Here is a 22620-nt window from a genome sequence, read left to right on the forward strand (position 1 = left end):
AGGTAGGATGTTAAACTACAGTCATCACTGATTTTAGAAGTTTCCCTTCAGAAAATAAAATACACATGGAGCTCCAGCAGTCACTGTGTCATTTTCAAATGTCAGTGTTTCTTTGAAAAACTGAAAAAGTGTTGATAGGGATTTTTCTAAACTATGAATATTGGGTCACATGCACACCTGATGTATGGAGCATGTATCACATCCTGTGATATGGTGTTGATGAAGAAGTTCACATGCTGAATGATGTGTGGTGTGTGTGACTGCAGAATGTAATTTACAGTTTGAGTTATTTTTTGTTACCTCTTCTCCCCTCTGTCACTCAAGTGGTGTCTCTGTTAGCTGGCAGAGTTCACACATTCTTTGACTCCTCAGACAACTCTAACTTCATTGTAATGTCTCTCTCACAAAAAAGCGGATAGTGGCCTTTACCTTTATTATTTAACTTTTGCTAAATGTCACAATAATGAGAAAGAGAATATTTTAGAGAATTTTTCATTACTTTCTTCAAGGTCAAAAGTTTACATACAGTTCCTTAGTATTTAGTAGCATTGCCTTTGAACTGCATGACTTGGGTCAAATGTTTTGGGTATCCTTCCACAAGCATCTTACAGTACTCTGCTGGAATTCTGGCCCATTCCTCCGGACAGAACTGGTGGAACTGAGTCAGGTTTGTTGGCCGCCTCGCTCGCACACGCCTTTTCAGATCTGCCCACAAATGTTCGATGGGATTCAGGTCAGGGCTTTGTGATGGCCACTCCAAGACATTGACTTTGTTGTCCTCAAGCCACTTTTTAACTATTTTGGCAGTATGCTTCGGGTCATTGTCCATTTGGAAGACCCATTTGCGCCCAAGTTTTAGCTTCCTGGCTGATGTCCTGAGATGTTGCCTTAATATTTCCAGGTAATGTTCTTTCTTCATGATGCCGTCTATTTTATGAAGAGCTCCAGTTCCTGCTGCAGCAAAACAGCCCCACAACATGATGCTGCCACCTCCATGCTTCACAGTTGGGATGGTGTTTTCAGGTCTACAAGCTTCCCCCTTTTTCCTCCAAATGTAACGGTGGTCATTATGGCCAAACAGCTCCACTTTAGTTTCATCAGACCACAGGACATGTCTCCAGAAGTTAAGGTCTTTGTCTTGGTGTCTTTTTGCAAACTGTAATCTGGCTTTTTTATGTTTCTTTAGGAATAATGGCTTCCTTCTTGCTGAGTAGCCTTTCAGCCCATGTCGGTGCAGGACTCATTTTACTGTGGATAATGACACTTTCTTACTAGCTTCAGCCATCATCTTCACAAGGTCTTTAGCTTTTGTTCTGGGGTTGATTTGCACATGTCGGACCAAAACACGTTCATCTCTGGGACACCGAGCCCGTCTCCTTCCTGAGCGGTGTGATGGCTGGACATTCCCATGTTTATACTTGCGTATAATTGTTTGCACAGATGAACGTGGCACCTTCAAGCATCTGGAAATTGCACCCAAGGATGAACCAGACTTATGGAGCGCCACGATTCTCTCCCTGATTTCTTGGCTGATTTCTTTTGACTTTCCCATGATTTCAAACAGGGAAGCTGAGTGTTTGAGGTGTGGCCTTAAAATACATCCCCAGGTGTGCCTTCAATTAACTCACATGTTGTCAGTTAACCTATCAGGAGCTTCAAAAGCCATGACATCATCATCTGGGCTTGCCCACGTTGTTTAAAGACATAGTACTTTTGGTGTATGTAAACTTTTGACCTCAAAGAAAGTAATATACAATTATCTAAGAAATTATCTTTCTCATTATTGTGACATTTAGCAAAAGTTAAATAATTTTGTTAATCCTAACGGACCTGAAACAGGAGAGGTTTAGTCTGATTTAACTTCAGACAATGAGAAAAAAAGTGTTATGTGTCTTTTTGCACAGTGTATGCAAACTTCTGGTTTCAACTGTATATTTAATTGTGTTCAATGTTTTCTCCTGTTCTGAGTTTGAGTGAATACAAACTCAACACTTCATCGTTCAACTGATGCCTTGATAAATTCAGTAGGATGTAATGTACATTTTCACAGCATAAAGTCCGTTATTACAAGTGCATCGTGTCATACTCGCCACTACTTAAAACAGAGAACACAGCATTTTCACATTAAGCTTTCAGTGCTGATCTGATTCCGTTACCTAGATTTGGATATTTGCTGATAACAGTCTGATAGAGATCCCGGAGCCCTTTTTTCATGATGATGATCATGATGACAATGATTATGGTTATTGTTAGTGGTATTGTGTGTTAGATTACGTACAGCTGTAGTGAAGCACACAGCACTTCATCTTAAAAAATAAAGACAAAATATATACAAAAATGCATTAATTTTATATGTATGTCATGTTTATTTTAAGACTTTTAAACAGGTTTTGGAGTGCAATTTGCTATGGCAACTCCTTTAATGTTTTGAAAAACGTACAAACCCATATTCTATCACAAAACTACACAAGCCGGGAGAACTTTGTGAGCAAGTGTTAGTTTTGTGAAGCCGTAGGACGTCTTTCATTTTTGCCAGCCAAAGGCTGTTTTCCAGGTTAATTTGTAAGAACTTCTGGTTTTACAACGAAAACATGTCCCCCAAAAAACTACATGTGCATTTAAAGGAGAGAAGTTGAGGATCTATGTTGAAGATTTCCCTCATCAGTCCGAACGTCTCTTGGGGCACCAGTCGAACGTGTTTTGACAATGGTGCCATAATATTTCGCTGCTCTGATTCTGCTTTTAAATGGTCCGCGTCATGATTGCCACAAAACCTAATTCCTCCTCATCATCAGCAGTCTCGGGTACATCTTCATTTGCACAGCTGTTGTCATCAAAACCCTCCAATATCCAAGACTGCCCCATTAGGTTACTGTGACAATGTGTCAGACCCACTTCTTTTGCAGGTATAAAATACAGTTTTGAAAGCAAATTTCTCTAAATGTAAAACTGTGATCTGAAAATCCAATTGTGTGTATTGCAAACTAATTTTCTCTTATCGTTATGTTCATTTTGGTCACAGAATTGAGAATTTTGCTTATGAAACCAGCTTCTCAAATCTTCTCGTCTTTCATGCTTTCATAAATGAGACACAAAACTAACTTCATAAATAAAGATTGATGCTTGTCTTAGAAACTACTTACCCCAAACCCATTATTCTGTTTGGATTAAAATGTTTTTTTCTTTCTTCTGTATTTATACAGCATATATTTATTTTATCAGAGAATAAGTACGACTAAAGAGTGTGTCCTTGTCTCACAGAGAGAAGTTTGGAGAAGTTACTCTTTTGAAACTGGGTCCTTTAAGGCTCAGAGGGTTGAATGAGGAACAGGTTGAAAGCATTTTTAAAATGAATATTCATTATGTTGCCATTCAGATTGCATTATGTTATTTTCATTAAAAACAAAGTTTAGCTTTTTGGAAAGTATCAGTGGAAATGACATTTTTCTGGATGTTAAAACTTTTGAATAAGGTAATAAACGGAGTGTGATTCATGTGAGCACAGCATTAATCTCTAGAATAAGATGCATTCATTTACATGTTTGAAGAAATGTACACCAAGCTGTGATAACTTATTATTGTTTGGATAACTTGAATATCCAATGCTTTAAAAAAAAAAACAAAAACAGAAGGACATTTCTACTGGCAGTCTATCCATATTATCTAAACCATTTCATTTGTAGATACAAACAGTACGGTAAAAAGTACAACAATATGACCTCAATTGTGATAAATCTGAATTATTTTGCTTCGTTAACGAGAACGTTAAAACCCATTTTTTATTCTATTTATTCATAGTCTAGATTTACTGCAGCAGCAATTTAATGTATTCACATCTAGTAATTATCTGTCTTTAAAAACAGTTATTTCAGTTACTACTAATGTTGCTGCTTCACAAAGCATTTGACTGACAGAACATGATGTAGCTTTTATTTTGAAGAAGCCACAGGAAACACTAGATTTGTCATCAGGACACAGCACATTTCTAGAGTGAGTATCCTGGAGTTAAACGAAGCGTTTGATTTTGGGAGTTTATTTTCTAAGTTAGACTACAGCTTGTGTTCAGTGTTACTCTTTGGTGGGTAATATTCTGGTGTTTATTCGCCGAGTGTTGAGGAACATGATTCAACACGACTCCCGGTGTTGACTGCACAGCTTTGTTGCCGTATTAGCATTTCCCAGGATGCCTTAGTTATTTCTTTGTAACTTTTGAGAATAAATCAACCAAATTAAATCAAAGTGATGGGCAGAAATTATATTTTGTTTTGCTAAAACATGCTGTTTATCAATATTTCAATGAAGACGTAATGATAAAGAAAATGGGGCTATCATTCAAAACCATAAGTGTACAAGGTAGGAACGTAACATATACAAATCAATTTTACTCCATGTGAGTCGAGTTTTAACTCCCAAAGAGATCAAGGTTCAACTCCTGAAAAGTGTTAAAAGATCAAATCTAACAAAAGAGTTACTTCCACTTTGCTTGAGAGTGCATTCGATGGTCTCGCAAGCAAAAAGAGTTGATTTGAACTCAGAGTTTATTCCAAAGATGTGAATTTGCTGTGTAGCTTATTTGTTGTATTTGTGATAAAGACGCTACTTAAACAGTGTTTGTTTCCTCCAGAATTCTGGGACCAGTTTCACAAAGATAGACTTTGACCCTAGTTTAGATCTAACCAATAGTCAAACATCAGTCAAACAGATGCATTCATTTGTTGCACAAAGTTGTTTACCTCTTGAGTTGGACTAATTTTCCATTGGCATTTTGAATGAATTCAGATTTTTTTTTTCCAAACAAAAAAAAATTTTGCCAACCGAACAACCGCATCAAAACACTCACCTCCCTTCACTCCAGAAGAAAACTACACTTTAAAAGTTAACAATATATTTTACAAGAAGAATAAAGTCATAAAATAACAACCATGTGTCAGTCAGTCATCTTCATCAGCCTGCCTATCCCTTCTCATTGCTTGCTCCACACAATTATCAGCAAACCACAAATCATGTTTTTCTGCCTTTTATCAGCAGGTGCAGGTTAGTGTCACCATGAGAACAGAGATAATAATTTTTAAGGTTAGGGTTAATAAGGAGTTATTTTTTTGTCAAACTCTCTAATTTGTATTAAACTAATCTAAGATTGAATTTCAGTCTTAACATTGTGGACCAGTCTCGCGTGTCTGTGGAACTGGCCTCCGTGTAGTATTAATCTGCCCTTGCTGTTACCAGTGTAACCACAGGTGTAAAAAAGTCAACAGAAATCTTCAAAAAACTGCTTCGATGTTCGCTTCAAAGACCGGATGCTGATGAGATCTGTTGTTCTGTTCAGGTAGCTTGTTTCCTCGTGTATCAGGGCTCAGGTGTGACACTTAGCAATAGTTCTGCTAAACTTAAAGTGACTATGACTCATTAGAGCGCCATTTCACTGTGACACTCTTAAATCCACTCTGATACTGACACTTCTGTACACAGTGATGTTGTTTACAGAGTTGAATCTGTACGTGTTCTGCCGAGACGGTGAAACACGTCAGGGATAATCCTCCACAGCAGCATCTCGCTGTGTTTTTCGGTTTCCCTCCAGCGGCGTCTTGATGGAACTCAAAGCTCCATAAAGCTCGGTGAAGGCAGGAAGTCATCGCGGCCTGAGCTGCTACGCTCAGCCGTAGATCACAGAGGTCTTGTCAGGCAGTGTGTCTCTGTAACGTGATTATTCAGACTATCTGCTGTCCCTTTGTTAGCCCTGAGCGCAGGCTTTAAAGCCGTCTCGGGGGCAGTTGACACGCTATACAAAAGACAATCTCCACTTTTCACACCAGCTTATCATATGTGACTTGTTGTGACGTCTTGCTTTTAATGTCTCCTAGGATCCAACATCTGCTGCTTCAATCTGTCCTCCCTCTGGGAAGAATGATGTATATTTATCTCTCTCTTTACTCCCACTTTTAATCCATGATTTCTCTTCTTGTTATTGTTTATCTTGTGTTTCCCTGCAGGATGTGGTGTCGGCCTCTGGCTTCACTGTGGGCAAAAATCCCACCGTTCATAAAGACAAGATCCACCCCTGTAACTTGCTGCTGTCGGGATGTGACGCCTGCGTTTATGTGAGGACTTTTAAAGATTGGATTACTATCTGTATATATACATGTGCGAGTTGGCTTATTCTTCATTTGTACTAAAGGTGTTTTAAATCCAAGCAGACTGGTTTGGCTCAATAGTGGTGCCCTGACACCCACAATTATGATCAGGTGACCCCCAATGAGTTTGTGACCCTTGGTAGACATTTACTGCTCAAATGTCGTGTGTGTGTGTGTGTGTGTGTGTGTGTGTGTGTGTGTGTGTGTGTGTGTGTGTGTGTGTGTGTGTGTGTGTGTCAACGATGCAAAAAGTTTTTCTCAACAGAGACCTGCTTCTTATATGTTGATTTTTTGATAGATAAATAACTACTAATGCAAGCTAAAAAACAACTTAAATTCCAGTATACTGTACATACAGTGTACATTTTTCAGATTCAGCACTATTTATTGGTCTGCTGTCAAATTTAAGCATATTAGTGGCATTGACCATGTTAATGCTTTAAATAATAGGTCAGATTAATTTTGTCTTGTATCACTCTAATGAAGCAGCGTTCAGATGACACTCAGCAGGATTTTAACAACTCATCAAGTTTCTTCAAGTGAATCAGCTCGCCGCCATTCTTCATCTGTTATAAAAAAAAAATCACTGGGACTCATTGCTCACAAAGAACCATTGTAATGCAATTAAAACCTGACATCTGACACTTTCTGTTAGTCCTGATGCCAAGTTTCAAATTGGTAAATCCTGTTTAAATTGGCAAATTTGTTTTATTATTATTGTATTTGAAGCAAGAATAGCAATAAATCGGTATTCATTAATCCATAAGTCTTATCGGTGATTCTAACAGTACCTGTTGTCCACAGCTGCTTTATGCTATGTGGAAAGCTCCTTCTTCAATTCTTTAAACCCCTCCAGCTGTCATAAGGCAGCAGGAAACATATGTTGATGAATCCACAGCGTATGATTAGAGAAGTGTTGCGCCAGAACACAGTACACACCATGGTAAACTGTTATTTAAATCAAAACTAGAATTAGCGTCTCACGGTTGTATGCCTCCGCCAACCAATCAAGTGCCAGTTTACATCCATGTTTTTTCCAGGCACCTGCACTTGTCGACGCCCTTCTTCATATTGTTGTTACCTGCTGGTCTGTTGTTATGGGTACTGCAGGTTAAAAGTACGGTCACGTTTTCAATATTTTGGTACTGCCTCGGGATGGGGCACGAATGTGGAATATTTGAATAGTCGTTATAACCTACAAAATTTCTTTGTCTATGCAACTATCATTCTTCCTCATTTCCAGAGCTATTTCCCGTGTTTACCAGTGCCTGGTTGTAATGTACTACTTCAGTCATAATGTGGCTGTAATGAGTCTAAAAAGCTGCCCGCCAGCAGCCATTAAATAACATAAGAGAAGAAGAATGTCGGGAAACATGCGAAGACAACTACAGCCATCAGAAAGTTCTGTGGAATTCCTTCAAAACATAAATACAGATGAGGTGCTGGTGGAGGCGAGCATTCGATTAAAAATCATATAGTTCCGAGTGAATTTTGAATAGTAGTTTTGCTTGAAATGCCCATCCCTAGTACTGACTTGGTACTGAAGTATCAGCTCTTGTGACCCCTACATCGCACTCGTATTCTGTTTGATAAGGGAGATGTTAGATTGAACCAGCTCTTTAATCCTGTGTTCCATTGCCTCGTCTCTCGACTGTCTCTTTAGCAAAATCAGCATTTCATGTTTTATTACCGAAATGCATTACAGCCCAGGTCTTATCGTCACATATTACGATTTTATGTGACCGTTCACATCTGGGAGTTCTTTTTTTTAATGCTTCTCTTCTATCATTAATGCAGAAGAGAACTAAAACTCATAAACTCTAAAATCATCTGTGGGGTTTTCTGTGTTGCTTTTTTAGAGAAGCCTCTTTTCATTTGTTGAGCTGTTGTTGTCATTGACACAGCAGTTTCAGAGCGAAGAGATTAGCAGCTTGCTTTGCTAAGAGGGAATTTTTTTTTTAATCGCCATGCTCTCATTTATATTCCACTTTCATACAAAATAACAGGTACTTTCACAATCTGTACGCCTGAGACTCGTGACTTTGTGTTTGTAGTTGCACTTTGACTGTACAGCATAATATGTAATGTGGATAAAGACACTTTTGACAAATTTGTGCTTTTGGGCTGTATAAATATAATTGGCTTCATCGTTGATCAAGATACATTTCCCTCATGAGATTATTTGACAGCTGATACTTTATTCTCACCTTTGCTGTGCGTCTGCTTTGTTGACTGTCCACTGCAAAGAGAACTGGAAAAAACAAAATTTCACCGTAACACCTCATCTTTGTCTCCTGTCGTCCATAAGGTGTCCCGCCCGCTGCCTCCTCCTGACCCCAGATCCTCACCAACCCGCAAGAGGAGGTCCGCAGCATCCTTTGAGGTCAGAGTCAGAGGCCTGGTTAGCCAAGAAGGCTGCTGGAATGTGTTGTGGAGGTCTTGTATCTGTCATGTCCTTGGCCGGCTGCCAATAGTATGTAATGTAATAACTGCTTATTAACCCTATTATTTTTAATAAATATTCCTTTGCTCCGAATTTGTATAGATTAGTGGAGAAACATAGGGGCAGCTTTTAGAATGCAATATTAGGGCCAGTGTGAAAAATAAATTGAAATATTTTAAATCAATTCTTACAATTATAAGGAAATGCCCTGATATTATGAGGATAATGTTGTAGTTTGAAAATAACAGCATCTGAACTAAACTTTCTAAAGTGCAGCATTAAAAGTTTCAGTACTTTTTAGCAACAAGGATGCAGAACCTAAAATCAAAATTTGCACTGATAATGAGGTGATCATTCCATAATCAGACACACAGTCCTGGATGTACACTGTGGTAGCCCCTTAAGCCCGAGGATATGTCTATCTTAAAAAAAAAAAAAATCCCTAAATTTACTGAAAAAGATGCATAACTCTGAGGCCAAAAGAATCAACCTTTGGCTCTATAAATAAGAGATTTTTGGAAAGATGCAACATCTCCAGGCAAGAATGAGATTGGAAAATTTCAAGTAAAAATGACCATTTTTACTTCCACCTTTATCAAAATTGTAAATGATGTAGGGAATAACGGGCTTATAACAATGAGCCAGTGACAAGAACGCAATTGCACCTGTTCCATTCCAAATTAAATGCAACAGAAATGAAGCTTAAGAAATACCATTGTAATCATAGACACACACTGAGGCAGCTTCCTCCGGGAATGTGTCACGCTAACAAGCTTTCAAAAGCTGGCGCGCGCTGCGTTTCTGTAATAGTTTCGGCCTGTACCCAGTACCTCACGGGAAGGAGTCGAAGGGCCAATATTCTTAATCAGGAGCACTTATCAGATTGTTGCATAGCTTCGGGAACTCCCCTCCCCTCACATCTTTGAGATTGGATTGTGTGTGTCATTTTCCTAACAAGTCTGTAATTTTCCAAATCCAATAATTGGACGTTCCCACCCACCTCATGTTGCGATATACTTCCAGCTGCGTGAAGGTGAGAAAGAAGCCTTGGTTTAAACTTAACTTTCTAGCAGGGATGCCCCCAACACCAGAAATGTGGTTGTCAGTACCAATGCTATTGAAATTGAACAATTCTCGACAGCAAAGTCAATAACAAATGTGTTCCAAATGCTCTTTGATACCATTTACGTAGTGGTATTTTTGTGTAGAACTCAAACATAAAATATCTCCATAAGATTGCTGGCTTTTTACCCTGCATCCAAGAGTGCTAGTAGTTTAAAACAACTCTAAACACTTTTGGTTTCTGACGTTGCAGGAAAATTCTTTGTACAAGCTAATTTGAATGACTGTAACCCGACACTTAGGGCCCCTTAAACCTAAAATTTGAGCCTTAGATGTTTGCCAACTTTGGTCCAGTGGCTTACATACACCTGCATTTGCATTCAGTTAAATTAAAACAAAAACAACAACAAAAAAACAGCAGCTTAAAATCAAACTGTTTGCTGTTATCCAAAACTATTTACTATGCCATTGTAAAGTGAAATTTGATGTTTTTACAACTTCAGGCATTTGATTTTTTTTTTTATCACACTTTTTCATTTTATTTCATTTTATACAAGACATTTTTATGTTGAGTACTTTTTTCAAAAGCGCAAACATAAGAGAACACATAAAAGGGCAGTGGGTGTCCAGCCTTTATTTCAGGTTGTCTTTTCTTCTGTTGACATTGCATTTGGGGCAAGAAGGCAGACAATAACATGAAGACCAGAGAGCTGACTTTGACAGAAAATTAGTTCAGCTCTAAGAAGGAAAAATAAAAACAGTCATTGAGAACCACAGCAGAGGAAATGGATATATCAAGTACAGCAGTGTTGAAAGCTCTGAACAAAGAAGAGACCTCGGGTGGGCTTGAATGTAAACACAGGACAGGTTTCATGCAGCTGATGGCAGAAAAATCTTTGGGGCTGTGAAGAAAAAAAAAAAAAAAGGTCTGTGAGTGTAGAAAGTGCAAGTGGAGTATCTCAATCCACCCTTTGCAGAAATACTGAGGCTCTACTGCAACATCCAAAACTCACCAGCTGCTAAATTGGACTCTACCGGAAAAAAACAAACATCCACAAGGCAGAAAGGTTAAATTCAAGTTTTCTGTACAGATGAGACCAAAATTAACAATAACCAAAAGTGTGGAAAAAGACAGGGACTCAGAATTTGGCGTAAACAACATTAAAGCGTGGATCGATCCTGCCTTGTATCAACGGTTCAGGCTGGTGGTAGTGGTGTAATGGTGGGGGGGATATTTTCTTGGCACACTTTGGGCCCCTTAGTACCAATTGAGCATTGTTTCAACGCCACAGCCTACCCGAGTATTGTTGCTGACCGTGTCCATCCCTTTATGACCACAGTGGACCATCTTCTGATGGCTACTTCCAGCAGGATAACGCGCCATGTCACAAAGCTCAAATCATCTCAACCTGGTTTCTTGAACATGACAATGAGTTCACTGTACTCCAACGGCCTATATAGTCACCAGATCTCAATCCAATAGAACCTTTGGGATGTGGTGGAACGGGAGATTCGCATCATGGATGTGCAGCCGACAAATCTGCAGCAACTGTGTGATGCTATCATGTCAATATGGACCGAAATCTCTGAGGAATGTTTCCAGCACCTTGTTGAATCTATGCCACAAAGAATTAAGGCGGTTCTGTAGGCAAAAGGTGGTCCAACACCGTACTAGCAAGGTGTACCTAATAAAGTGGCCGGTGAGTGTATAAAAGCGCTTACAAACACGGAAAATAAATGTTAAGCAAAGGAAAGGAAACAACAAAGAGGTTTTAAAATGGAACAACATACAACAAAGAATACCACACAGTAAGAGATTAGCTCCTCAGAAACCTGTGATCAAAGTTTAAAGGTTTCAAAGCAGATTCTGATTATTAATGATTATTTCTGGACAATAGAGAAAACGCAAGTAAAAATAGATGGCGGACAGGCTTTTTCTCTCTGATATCATCTTTTATGAGCATGTATTCATTTTTCCAATTTTCATTATTCTCTGAATACCATGTTTTATGGGAGAAGCTAAGGGAGATGGACGATGGTGTAAATTCGGAACCTATTAGCTTCTCAGATCAGTTGTTTCCAAAGCTTTAAGCTTTTAGCATTTATGAGGAATGACATTCTTTTGGTTAAATGCCAAGATTTAAAAACCTGTCAATAATGGAAAACATATGACTCATTACTGATTCATTGTTTGAAACCTCATGTTCATAATCAGTTTGAAACTCAAAACTTTGCAATAATTGCAGGAAGTTACAGTTTAACACATTAGCTCCTGTGAATCTGTAAATGAAGTAGTAGATGTAGACAAAATGGAGTTGTTGGTGAAACCCCGACTTAATGCTGCCTCCTCTACGCAGCAACATAAAACATGTTAAGTGAGTTACAATGTAACTGCCATGTGTAGCTGGTTATTGTTTTATACTTGCTGGTGGAAGGGCTGTCTGTTGTTCCAGTTCAAATATAGCAATGATATACCACACTGGACTCCACATTGTCCTGCCACACACTCTCAACGGGTGTGTGAATGCGGGACGGTAATGTATGCTTTGGTCAAAAAAACGTATGGCAAATAAATGTTGTTGTATTGGGGTAAGTATTTACATGCTAATATTATCATACAGCATGGCATGCTAATCTGGGCTGATTATGCATCTTAAAATACAGTTTTGTTTCTCCTCAGGTTGCCAGTACAACAAAGGCACCAAAGTACTCGTATTTACGACTCGGCGACCTGAAGACTGGATCTGTCGTCAACGTGTACGGCGTAGTGGTGTTCTTCAAACAGCCGTTCAAGAGCCGCGGCACAGGTCAGCCAAAAAAAAAAACAGACGAGAGTTTAGATTTTGCTTCTTTTTTTTTTCAAACCGAACAAGAGTTCATGCTAGTGGCTCTGTGAGACTGTACTTTGGAAAATTGGAGTTTGTAATGAGAACATACAAACATGCTCACACAGACAATGCTAAGATTGTGCAAGTGTGATGTTTTCCATGTTCACTATCCAAGTTAAGTGTGTTAGCGTACTACTGTTTGCTAATTAGCACTAAACACAGAAGTACAACTGTGGCTGGTGGTAAAGAATCATTTTGCAAGTGTTTAGCTGTAAACCAAAATATTGCACACATTGCTGCTTTCAACGAAAGTTTTTTTTCATGGAAAAACATAATCACAGCAATGTACGTGACTCAGGTTCACCGGTGAATTTGCTCCTGACCTTGTTGGAGCGGGCTGCCTGTCAATCAATTAAGACCAGGCATGTCAATCAAACCAGACAAGCCCCCAAACATGCTGCTTTTTGAGGTCTAATCTCTAATTAAATATGCCCCCCAAAACATGAAGAGTGAATATAGCGAATGATACCCTAGCGACTTGTCGAAAAAATGTATTGACTTTACTTACACTGACTACTACCTACGCAGTCTGATTGTGACTCGATCTGTCACATTGACTTTGCGCTCTCCTTCTTCATCATAGAGATTCAGGGAAATGAGGAGCATAAAACCAGTGCAAGCTCCTCTGACCTTTCCATAAAACTTTTTTTTTTGCATTTAATCCTGAAAAGAAATACATATACACTGTTCACATGCAGTTTTTTGCAACTCCTCTTTGCAACACAAAAGCTGGTGACTGCAAAGTTACGATGAACAATAGAGCTACAGTAAACATAAGTGGGAAATATGGTAGTTATACTTTCTGCCATAATTGTAAATAAAACTTGAAGAATAAGATCATAATTGAGTATCAGTAATGCAGCTGTAATATATGTAATCATAACTGGAATTTGGATGTTTTTGCATATTTTTCAAAATACTTTATAGTATTCACTATTCTGTTAATAGATTTTCTCCGGTTCCTAACTTCTGTTTACATATGCATTCTGATATTATTTTTGGAGGTTTATCATTACGTAACTGTCACAGCACTGTCAAATTCTTCTTCAGAAAAGTTACTCTGAAACTATACCAAGTGAGTGCACAACTTTTCAGCACCACGGACAGAGACGTTAAAATGCTCAGTATCCGTGTCTGAAACTTTAGTGGGACATGTGGCTAAAATTGACAGACAATCTGGTGGTTATTGATAAACGGTGCCAGAAACACAAAGAACACAACCTTTTATGTGGCAGAAATGACCTGACAGACAAATAAGAATGGAAGGGAAAATCTTTCATTCAGCCATAAACGCTTGATCAGCGCTAAGTGAAAGCATACACTGCAGCACAGTGTTATTGGACGGAAATGTCTGATTATTCCAGTAACACACTCGTGGAGGTGTTTAGAGGTAGCAGAGCTGGATGGCAAAACATATTTTCAGTGTATGTGTTGATGTTTTAATAACGGATGTCTGGGTTTGAACAGGCTGCTCCTCCGACTTTAAGAGCTTTAATTCTCGTCATCATCAGAGGAAGATGTACAAATTTAATCCACTGATCCTCTGGAACAATGTGCAGTCATTTACTTAATTTTCGTGTTCACAAATGACATCGTCATGATGTAAAGAAGAAGCAGTTAGACTTGAGGTTAGCCCTCATGAAAGAAGAGCAGTGGGAATGGCGATAGGGCAATAAACACCAGACAATTCAGTCCAAGTCGACCTGCAGCTATGCGGCACAGGATGATGAAGTGTATGTCTTTGTGTCTTTGTCTATATTTGGGACGGATAATAAAGAAAAAGCTGGAAACTGTCCAGACTTTGCCATTATCTTTTGCGGCACTCAGGCTTCTTTTAAAGTAAACAAAGATATTAGAAAAATCCATCTGATAAGACATTAAAGAAAGATGCACTAAAATACACGGTCATATTCACACAGAAATAATCCTTTCAGATGGATGCACATAGATAACGTGCACAAACTCCAATAGAGCAACAACGATTAGTTAATGAATCGATGAGTCAAGCCACAGAAAATGTATCAAAAGATATTTTCACAATCGAATAATCGTTTGTCAATTCAGCAAAAATGTCACATATTTGGTTGTTTTAGCTTTGAAATTCGAGGCTTGGATACTTTTTCTTGTTATGAGCTTAGAGCACCCATTACAATGGAGATCCCTTTGCAACTCCATGTGGATCAATTTTCCAACTGATCAAGTGAACCATGTTGCATATTCACAGTAGCGATAGGCCGGAGATATACTTACTTCAAACTCCCCGTTCACCTGCACATCATGGCTGCCTCGCGTACGCAAGATGTAATGTACAAATGACTGGTAACTGAAATTTCCATTTAAGGGTAACTTCAGGTCAAGTCTGAGATTGTTGTTTTGGCCACCAGGAATTAATCAATACAATACCTGACAGCTTTGATAAGTTGTGTTAGTTTCTTAAATCCTCAAGAATCTAAGTGAAATTTGTTATTTTGATCTCATCTTCAATCTTGTATCCAGTTTCCTTACCTGTGCTGCCTTTTCTTAAAACTTTGCCTTGAAAGCTCTGCAACGTTTCGGTCAGCTTGTGTTATTTTTAACTGTGCCTTGTAAATAAAGTGACATGACATGAAGTGTTAATATAATGCACATAGTTTTAATTACAAAATAATAAACCATCAGAGGTAAGGCTTTTTTTTAATTTTAATTTTTTATAAAATTATAAATGATAATCCTTCACCTCTTATTTATCACAGTTTAAGTTTTACTTATATTTATTCATAAAATAGTGAAAAACCGCTGAACTGTATTCAGTCCTTGGCTTTCATGAACTAGACTTTTTATTTTGACAGCAGGACTTTTTCTCTCCAGATTTCTGCTCCAGCCTGAAGATCATTGATCAGTCCAACCAGAAGGTGGCCTGCACCATTTTCTGTGAGAAGCTGGATGACCATCCCAAAATCTTTCAAATCGGAGACATCGTCCGTATGCACAGAGTCAAGGTCCAGCCTTACAAACAACTATTTATTGTCACTGCATATTTTTTTGTAACATGGAAGGGAGGAATTAAAACATCCATAATCACTAGAATTGTTCATAAACTGAGAATGTCTAATAAGGATGAATTATTCAATGGTAATGAGATCAGTGATAAATAATCAAACATGTTTTTCACAGGCTAGTTTCTTCAATGACTCCATGACACTGGTCAACACCTTCGGCTTCTCTGTAGTCACCTTTGATGGGGCAGTGGGTGGAGCTGTGGAGCCGCGGACAACCAGCCGATCCTTCCACTTCGACCAGGAGGACCGGCGGACAGTGGAGGAGCTGCGATCATGGGCCGCTAGCCAGACTCTCCTCCCCCTGGTTCCCGCTGCAATCCCTCTGTCTGCAGTTAAGCCCAAAGCTTACTTCGACCTGACCTGCCAGCTCCTGGCCAAAGCCCCCATGGACACCACCTGCACCCTGCTGAGGGTAAGAAAGCTACAGAAAAGCTCTTTTCACAAGTACAAATTATTTTCCTGTTGGTTACCTATGACCAGGGGGAACATACAAACGTATGTGTTAGTTTATACTATATGAAAGGGACAAATCCTTAAATAATCAGAAATCTTTGCAATTTGTCCCATCCAAAGACTATAAAAATTTGATGTAAGCTTTGGGTCTAAGAACTGAAGCCAGTGCGGAAGTGCCATAAAGTGTAATAATACTACTAAAGAGGCTGTCTCCAAAAAAGACTTTGGCTCCAATACACTCCTATTCAAAAAGTGTCAACTTCTCTTACGAAACACTAAGTCAATACGCTTTTCCACCATTTGTTATGTTGTAATTAACTAAATTCCCTACTGAACAGTGGTCTGGTGGTCCTTCTGAAAGTAATTCCATAAGTAGTTGGATATAAGACTTCAAAGAGAGGTATGTTTTGATTGACAAGCTTTGTGTGCAGTCAGGTCACCGGTATAAGAAGCCATGTAAAGTTGGACAGCCAAAGTGCCAAAGCGTCAAAATGGCATTTCACAAATCTATGAATGATGTGACGGTGGATTGTAACTTCGTTCCGTCACAATGCTGCTCCCCAGGCTCGTTACAGGACAGGCTTCACCCTGGCTTCTTGTGAGGTGGACCTCCAGAAAATGAGGAAGGACGGTCTGTAGTTTAAAGTAGAGCCTGGATTTTGTAACAGTGTTTTGAAGTAAAATGAATGGGGAGATCTCAGTACAGGCTACTCACATATACTTCATATTAGTGCAGTTTACATTTTATAATAAAAGAAAATCTATTGGAAATTGGTGGCATTGCCTTTCTGATCAGCTATTGCTTCTCCTATCAGTAAACTAATCGAGGAAATGGAAATGCAGGAAAGTAGTGAGCAAAAGCTGATTTAGATAGTCCTTCAAACATGAAGATGTTTGTCAGTTTTGTAAAAAGCTGCTACCTTTACTCTACAACAAGGACTGACCTGTTGGTTTCCCATCCAGAAGACACACAAAGAGTGTGTGGAACGTCAACTGTTCCCTCTCATCTCACTGCCCATTTGAGACACACAGTAAAGATGTAGGACACCACCCAAGAAAATATACTGACGCTTTCAATGAGTATCAATTGAATGGACATCGCTGCCTACACACGCTTGTGACAGTCCCAACAACACAGGCATTTTCCGGTCTGTTGTTTATTGGCAGGAAACCTCACGCACTAAAAATATACAAAGGGCAATCAAAAACTTCAGGGACTTCCACTTTTGTTTGCAAACACTGTGCTGCACCGTGATGTGCACGGAGCAGGGGGAAAGTAAAAACCTGCGTGGCTAAGTATATGTTTTCACGAGGGTTATAGCTTCCACCTGCTCCAAGCACATCATGGTGATGCACACCATTTGCAAACTTTTTCATTGCCCCTTGTATATTTTTAGTGCGTGCCAGTTTCCTGCCAATAAAACAACAGGCCAGAACATCCCTGTGTTCAAAATGCATCCCCAGTCATGATGAGACTTTCCTTGACTATGTTTAGTCTATTTCTTCCTACCATCTTGTTTTTATTCCCCACTTTTTTTTTTCTGTTCTGATGTTGATGTGACTTATTGGGATGCTGTGCTGCTGTTTTGTTCCAATTCCTTCCTTGCCTTAAAAATAATCTTTAACCTTCTTTTATCATGAAACATGTAGTTTGTATTGTTTGTTTGTTTTCTCCTTGGAGTAATGGAGCTGTTTTCCCTCGGTCTTCAAGTGTCTTGTAGTAAATCTATATCACTGTCTGGTGGGCTCAATGGGAGGAGATCTCATGTTTTTTATTTTTTTATCCATGTTCTGTGTAGTTTTACTTGCCATCTCAGAAATGAGACTGTAAATGATGGCTGGTTTCCTGCCAGTGGGGCTGATAGAGAAGATAGATTTAAACAGGATTTGGCAGTGACTGCTGGTCTGCTGCCAGTCTGCTCTCACTGATTTCTGAAGCTGCTCTGAGCCTTTTAACACAACAACAAATACAACCAAGACAGAGGTGTATTTTCAAATCAAAACAGGCATTTTCATGCATATTTTCTAAATGTAAAGAAAGCTTTTTGGAGCATTGTAAAGGAATAACTAAAAGCCATAGTAGATTAGGATGTTCTCGAGCCCTAAAAAAGATTAAGATCATAAATTGACAGAATATCTCTCTACTTGATCCCAACCAAGTACAGGCTTGGTGACCACCAATTCGACATTGAGAAAGAAAGAAACACATAAAAAACATGGCAACCAAAAAACAAAATAGACATAGTCACTGTTGGATAGGTGAGGTTAACAAATAAGCAACTTCCATCTATAATGTAAAACATTCAATGAAATTAGGAACTTTTTCTTCAACTAGTTCAACTATGAATGGATGAGTAGACCAGGATCACCACCATGTTCCCTTTCTCTAGCAGGTAGGAAATATGCCCCGCTTGTCATGTTTTTTTTGTGTTTTTTAGGTCTGGGACGGAACCATGTGTCCTCACAACCTGCTGAATGTAATTGTTGAGTCGAACGTCACCGAAGGACCGTCCTCCTTCTCCAAGGAGAAAGAGAAGCTCATCGCCAACATCCACGTCTATGACAACCACGTGGAGTTCACCAGACAGCTGAAGGTCAGAACTCTCAGACAAAAAGCTAGAATTTGACTGATTGTGTTCAGTCATGAGATTCTGGACACCCAAGCATCGTACTGATGAATTTGGAAATAGAGACCAAATCCGTACTTAGTCTTTCCAGACATAATGGTACCACTGTCCAGTAAGAGTACAACTCTATAGATATGTGTACATTCTCATAACGTCAGGTCTTGCTCATGGTCATTAATTATTATGATATTTTATTAGGTACGAAGCTGTGGTCATGGAATACTTGCTTCTTTTTTTTTTAATCTAAATCTAGACATAAGATGCTACCTGGGTACCTTTTTTCACATTCATGTCTACATGCTTTTTGTGTTCCTGAATGATTAGCACAGATGAATAAGTATATCTACTACAGGGAAGTTGAGAGCCCAAGTCATCCCTTACCAACTCTAGAACCTCTTCATCGGGAATTTGAAAATTTTGTATATCATCGCGAGATGCCGATCGGACAAAGTTGAGATTACAGCAGTTTGTCTTCCAAACTTTTCTCCATTGTTTGTTTGGAGTTTTCACCCCATGGAAATAATACACTGAGCATTATAAATATTACCACCTGCCTAATATTACGGTGGCGCTGAAGGTCAAACGCGAAAACATTTTACAGAACACAAACACCTAGAAAATGCAAAAACATTTCACAAAACGCAAAAACATTCACTGAACGCAAAAACATTTCACTAAAGGCGAAAACATTTAAGAAAATTCACAAACATTTCACAAAACGCAAAAACATTTCACGAAACGTAAAATAATTTCACTAAACGCAAAAAGATTTCACAAAATGCAAAGACGGTTAAGAAAATGTTTAAACATTTAACTAAATGCAAAATCATTTCACAAAATGCAAAAACATTTCACGGAACGCAAAAACATTTCACAGAACGTAAAAACATTTAAGAAATTTTAAAAACGTTTCATAGAACGCAAAAACATTTCATTAAATGCAAGAAACATCTCATTCAATGCAAAATGTCAGGGCCACTGTATGATACGATTTACGATTGCTTTCCAATAAAACAGTTTTCGACTCGCATGGACTCTGTAATCTCTAGAGGTGCCCTTTGGTATCCGACCACAAGGTGTTTGCAGCAAATCCTTTCAATTCTTTAACTTTTGTGTTGAAGCCATCACAAAGCAGACTATTCCACTCCCTGACCACCCCCCACCCCCCGGCAGCCCAGCTGCTGCATGGTTGGTCACTCCTCGCACCACCGTACGAAGGTTTCCACAAGGTGCTGTTTTTAAATGTCTTTTACACCAGTTGTCTGACTATAAAGATTTGTGGCACTCAGATCGTTACACCTGCCCGATACTTCCGCATCCAACATCTTCATCTTCAACATCTCAGAAACGTTAAATTTAGATGCTCTAATTTATTTAATATTTGCAGAAGCTCACAACAATTAACTGTAAAATGTATTCAAAATATGGATTGAAATTTTGTAAATGCAATATTTATTTGTAATTATCAAATTGCTTAATCACTTTCTAACCTATTCCAACTGTTCTACTTCCAACCTCCTTTGATTATTTGAGGTGACGTGGAAAGAGTCAACACATTTTTATCAGCTCTTTGAGATGTTGTATGATGTCGAAGGGGATTGTCAACTGCATCTTAAGGCCCACAATTGAAGCTCTCTGGCCTGTTAGCAAGATCAGCACTCTCCTACTTTTTTTCTCTCCCAATATGGACATCCTACAGTACATTAGAATATTTGCATTTACTAAATAGAGAGGGTGGGGCTACAGATGGCGTGACCTCATTGCTGAAACCATATCCAGTTTTGGTACATTGCAATCTTCCTGCTTTGTTAACCTAACACTTCATTTGAATGAGGTATCCATCTTTCCCAGCCATCTGTGTCCGCCTGGCCTCTCGGGTACCTTCCACTCCCCCATCTCATCATTACACATTTTGATTGGATTAAAAAGTGATTCAATTAAGTCAATAATATAATGAACAATAATGATCTATTTCTTGACTCTTTATTATCTTTATCCTTATATCTGTAGATATTCTCTTTGATACTTAGAACCTATCTGTAAAACAATACAACCATTACATCATATCATTTTTAAAGGAGCAGTCTGAAGGATTTGGTGGTATCGAGCAGTGAGGTGTCCAAATGCAACCAACTGAACACCCCTCGCCTTACCCACCCATTCCAAATGTGTAAGAGAACCTACATTGGCTGCAAACGCAAAAGGCCCCCTCTGGTGTCTGTGTTTGGTTTGTCCGTTGTGGGCTACTGTAGAAAAATAGTGGGCCCCATAAAAAAGGACCTGCTCCCTAGATATGAAGGGCTCATAATAGTGTAATGAAAACACAAAGTCTGCACACTAAACTTTAAAAAGTGAATCATACATCCACATAGGTACTAATTCAGTCTATCACATCTCCTTCTTTTAGCTGCTTTAAAGAATTTTCCATCTAGTTCTCTTGGCGATGTTCTTCCCCTTGTGCCCTTGGATATCTTATTGTAGTTGACGTTTATTTTTACGTGACGTCACAACTTTATTCCACTGCCGCCAGCTAGTTTACCAGGTTTGTTTAGCCAAAATGCCAGATAATCAATCTGATGCACAAACCGGAGAGACAAGCCTGGGTTGTGTGTTTTTTTGTTGTTGTTTTTTTTTACTGAATTCCATCTGAGAAAAGCCAGCGAGCAGAAGATAACAAGATGGGAACACACTTGACTATTTGTCATACAAATACAGTAACCAAATCGCACCAGTCCAACCTTGTCTACAGCAACAGGCTGTCAACGGGGAGTCATTTAAATTGTAACTCGTCAACACAACTGACGAGAGTGACCCTGAAAATAAAACGTATTGATCATTGTTACTTAGCTAGCTAACGTTAGGCAATCACTTTTATGGAGGGCAGAGTGTGCGTCAGGTGCTAGCGGTCAAGGAGGTGAGAGCGAGCGAGCAGTGGACAACTGAGGAAATCTACTTCTCCCGCGTTCCCCCATGATGGTCTCATATCAGAATAGGAAATATTAATATTATTAATATTAATATTATTATTTTGTACATCAGTTTTATTAGAGAGTTCCAAAGTTTTGTATCACACTGAACTTGGTGACTTCGAGGAACAGTGTTAGTTGACTTGATCAAATGCTGTTCCTTTCTTTGTTCACGGCAGTTTCCCTGAGGCTGGGGTACTTCAAACAGGGCAGATGAGAAACGTCAGTGGTGGCAAGTTATATCAGCTGTCACCAAGTAACAGTAAAAAGTTCTTCTCCATCTTTTCCAACCTCCTTGCGCCCCCTCCTCCCTTCCACCAAGCCATTTTGTCAACTATTTTACAAAAAGATAGATGACATACGCTTCTCATTTTCTAATTCAGCTTCTCTAACTACATTTCCTCCAACTTCATCCCCTTCTCTTTCCTCTTTCACCCACTATCTCCCAATCAAGTTCTCACCTTGGTAACCTCCGCCCGTCCAACCACCTGCCCCCTTGATGCAATCCCATCTCACATTCTCCAGTCGATTGCTCCTGACCTTCTTCCTTTTCTCACCCATCTTATTAACACTTCCCTGTCAATTGGCTGTTTCCCGAACTCGCTGAAGGAGGCAAGAGTGAACCCTCTCCTGAAGAAACCCCCCCTCAACCCATCTGAAGTAAACAACTACAGGCCTGTCTCTCTTCCTCTCTTTCTTTACAAAACTCTGGAGGGAGCTATCTTTAATCAACTCTCCTCCTATCTCCACCATAATAACCTTCTTGACCCTCACCAGTCTGGTTTCAAGGCAGGCCACTCAACAGAGACTGCCCTCCTTGCTGTCTCTGAGCAGCTTCCCACTGCTAGAGCAGCCTCTCTGTCCTCTGTCCTGATCCTTCCAGACCTTTCTGCTGCATTTGACACAGTGAACCACCAGATCCTTATTTCCTCCCTCCAGGACCTCGGTGTCTCAGGCTCTGCGCTTTCCCTTTTCTCATCCTACCTCACCTACCGGGTAACTTGGAGAGGAT

At 39.2% G+C, this 22620-nt stretch overlaps 1 protein-coding gene across 1 annotated transcript in view; it reads left to right on the forward strand.

Annotated features, from left to right (window-relative positions):
- Positions 1-22620, forward strand: part of pot1 (protection of telomeres 1 homolog) — a 69681-nt gene that overhangs the window by 18096 nt on the left and 28965 nt on the right. The window contains exons 5-10 of the mRNA XM_069719156.1: positions 5991-6098; positions 8440-8514; positions 12317-12443; positions 15372-15502; positions 15678-15974; positions 18454-18609. Of these exons, the coding sequence (XP_069575257.1) occupies positions 5991-6098; positions 8440-8514; positions 12317-12443; positions 15372-15502; positions 15678-15974; positions 18454-18609 (894 nt within the window). The remainder of the gene's footprint in view (positions 1-5990; positions 6099-8439; positions 8515-12316; positions 12444-15371; positions 15503-15677; positions 15975-18453; positions 18610-22620) is intronic.

Source organism: Brachyistius frenatus, unplaced genomic scaffold, assembly GCF_029030835.1.
Source record: "Brachyistius frenatus isolate BFR_SWC_R1_liver_20210118 unplaced genomic scaffold, ASM2903083v1 Contig_208, whole genome shotgun sequence".
In the NCBI taxonomy this organism is placed as follows: Eukaryota; Metazoa; Chordata; class Actinopteri; family Embiotocidae; genus Brachyistius; species Brachyistius frenatus.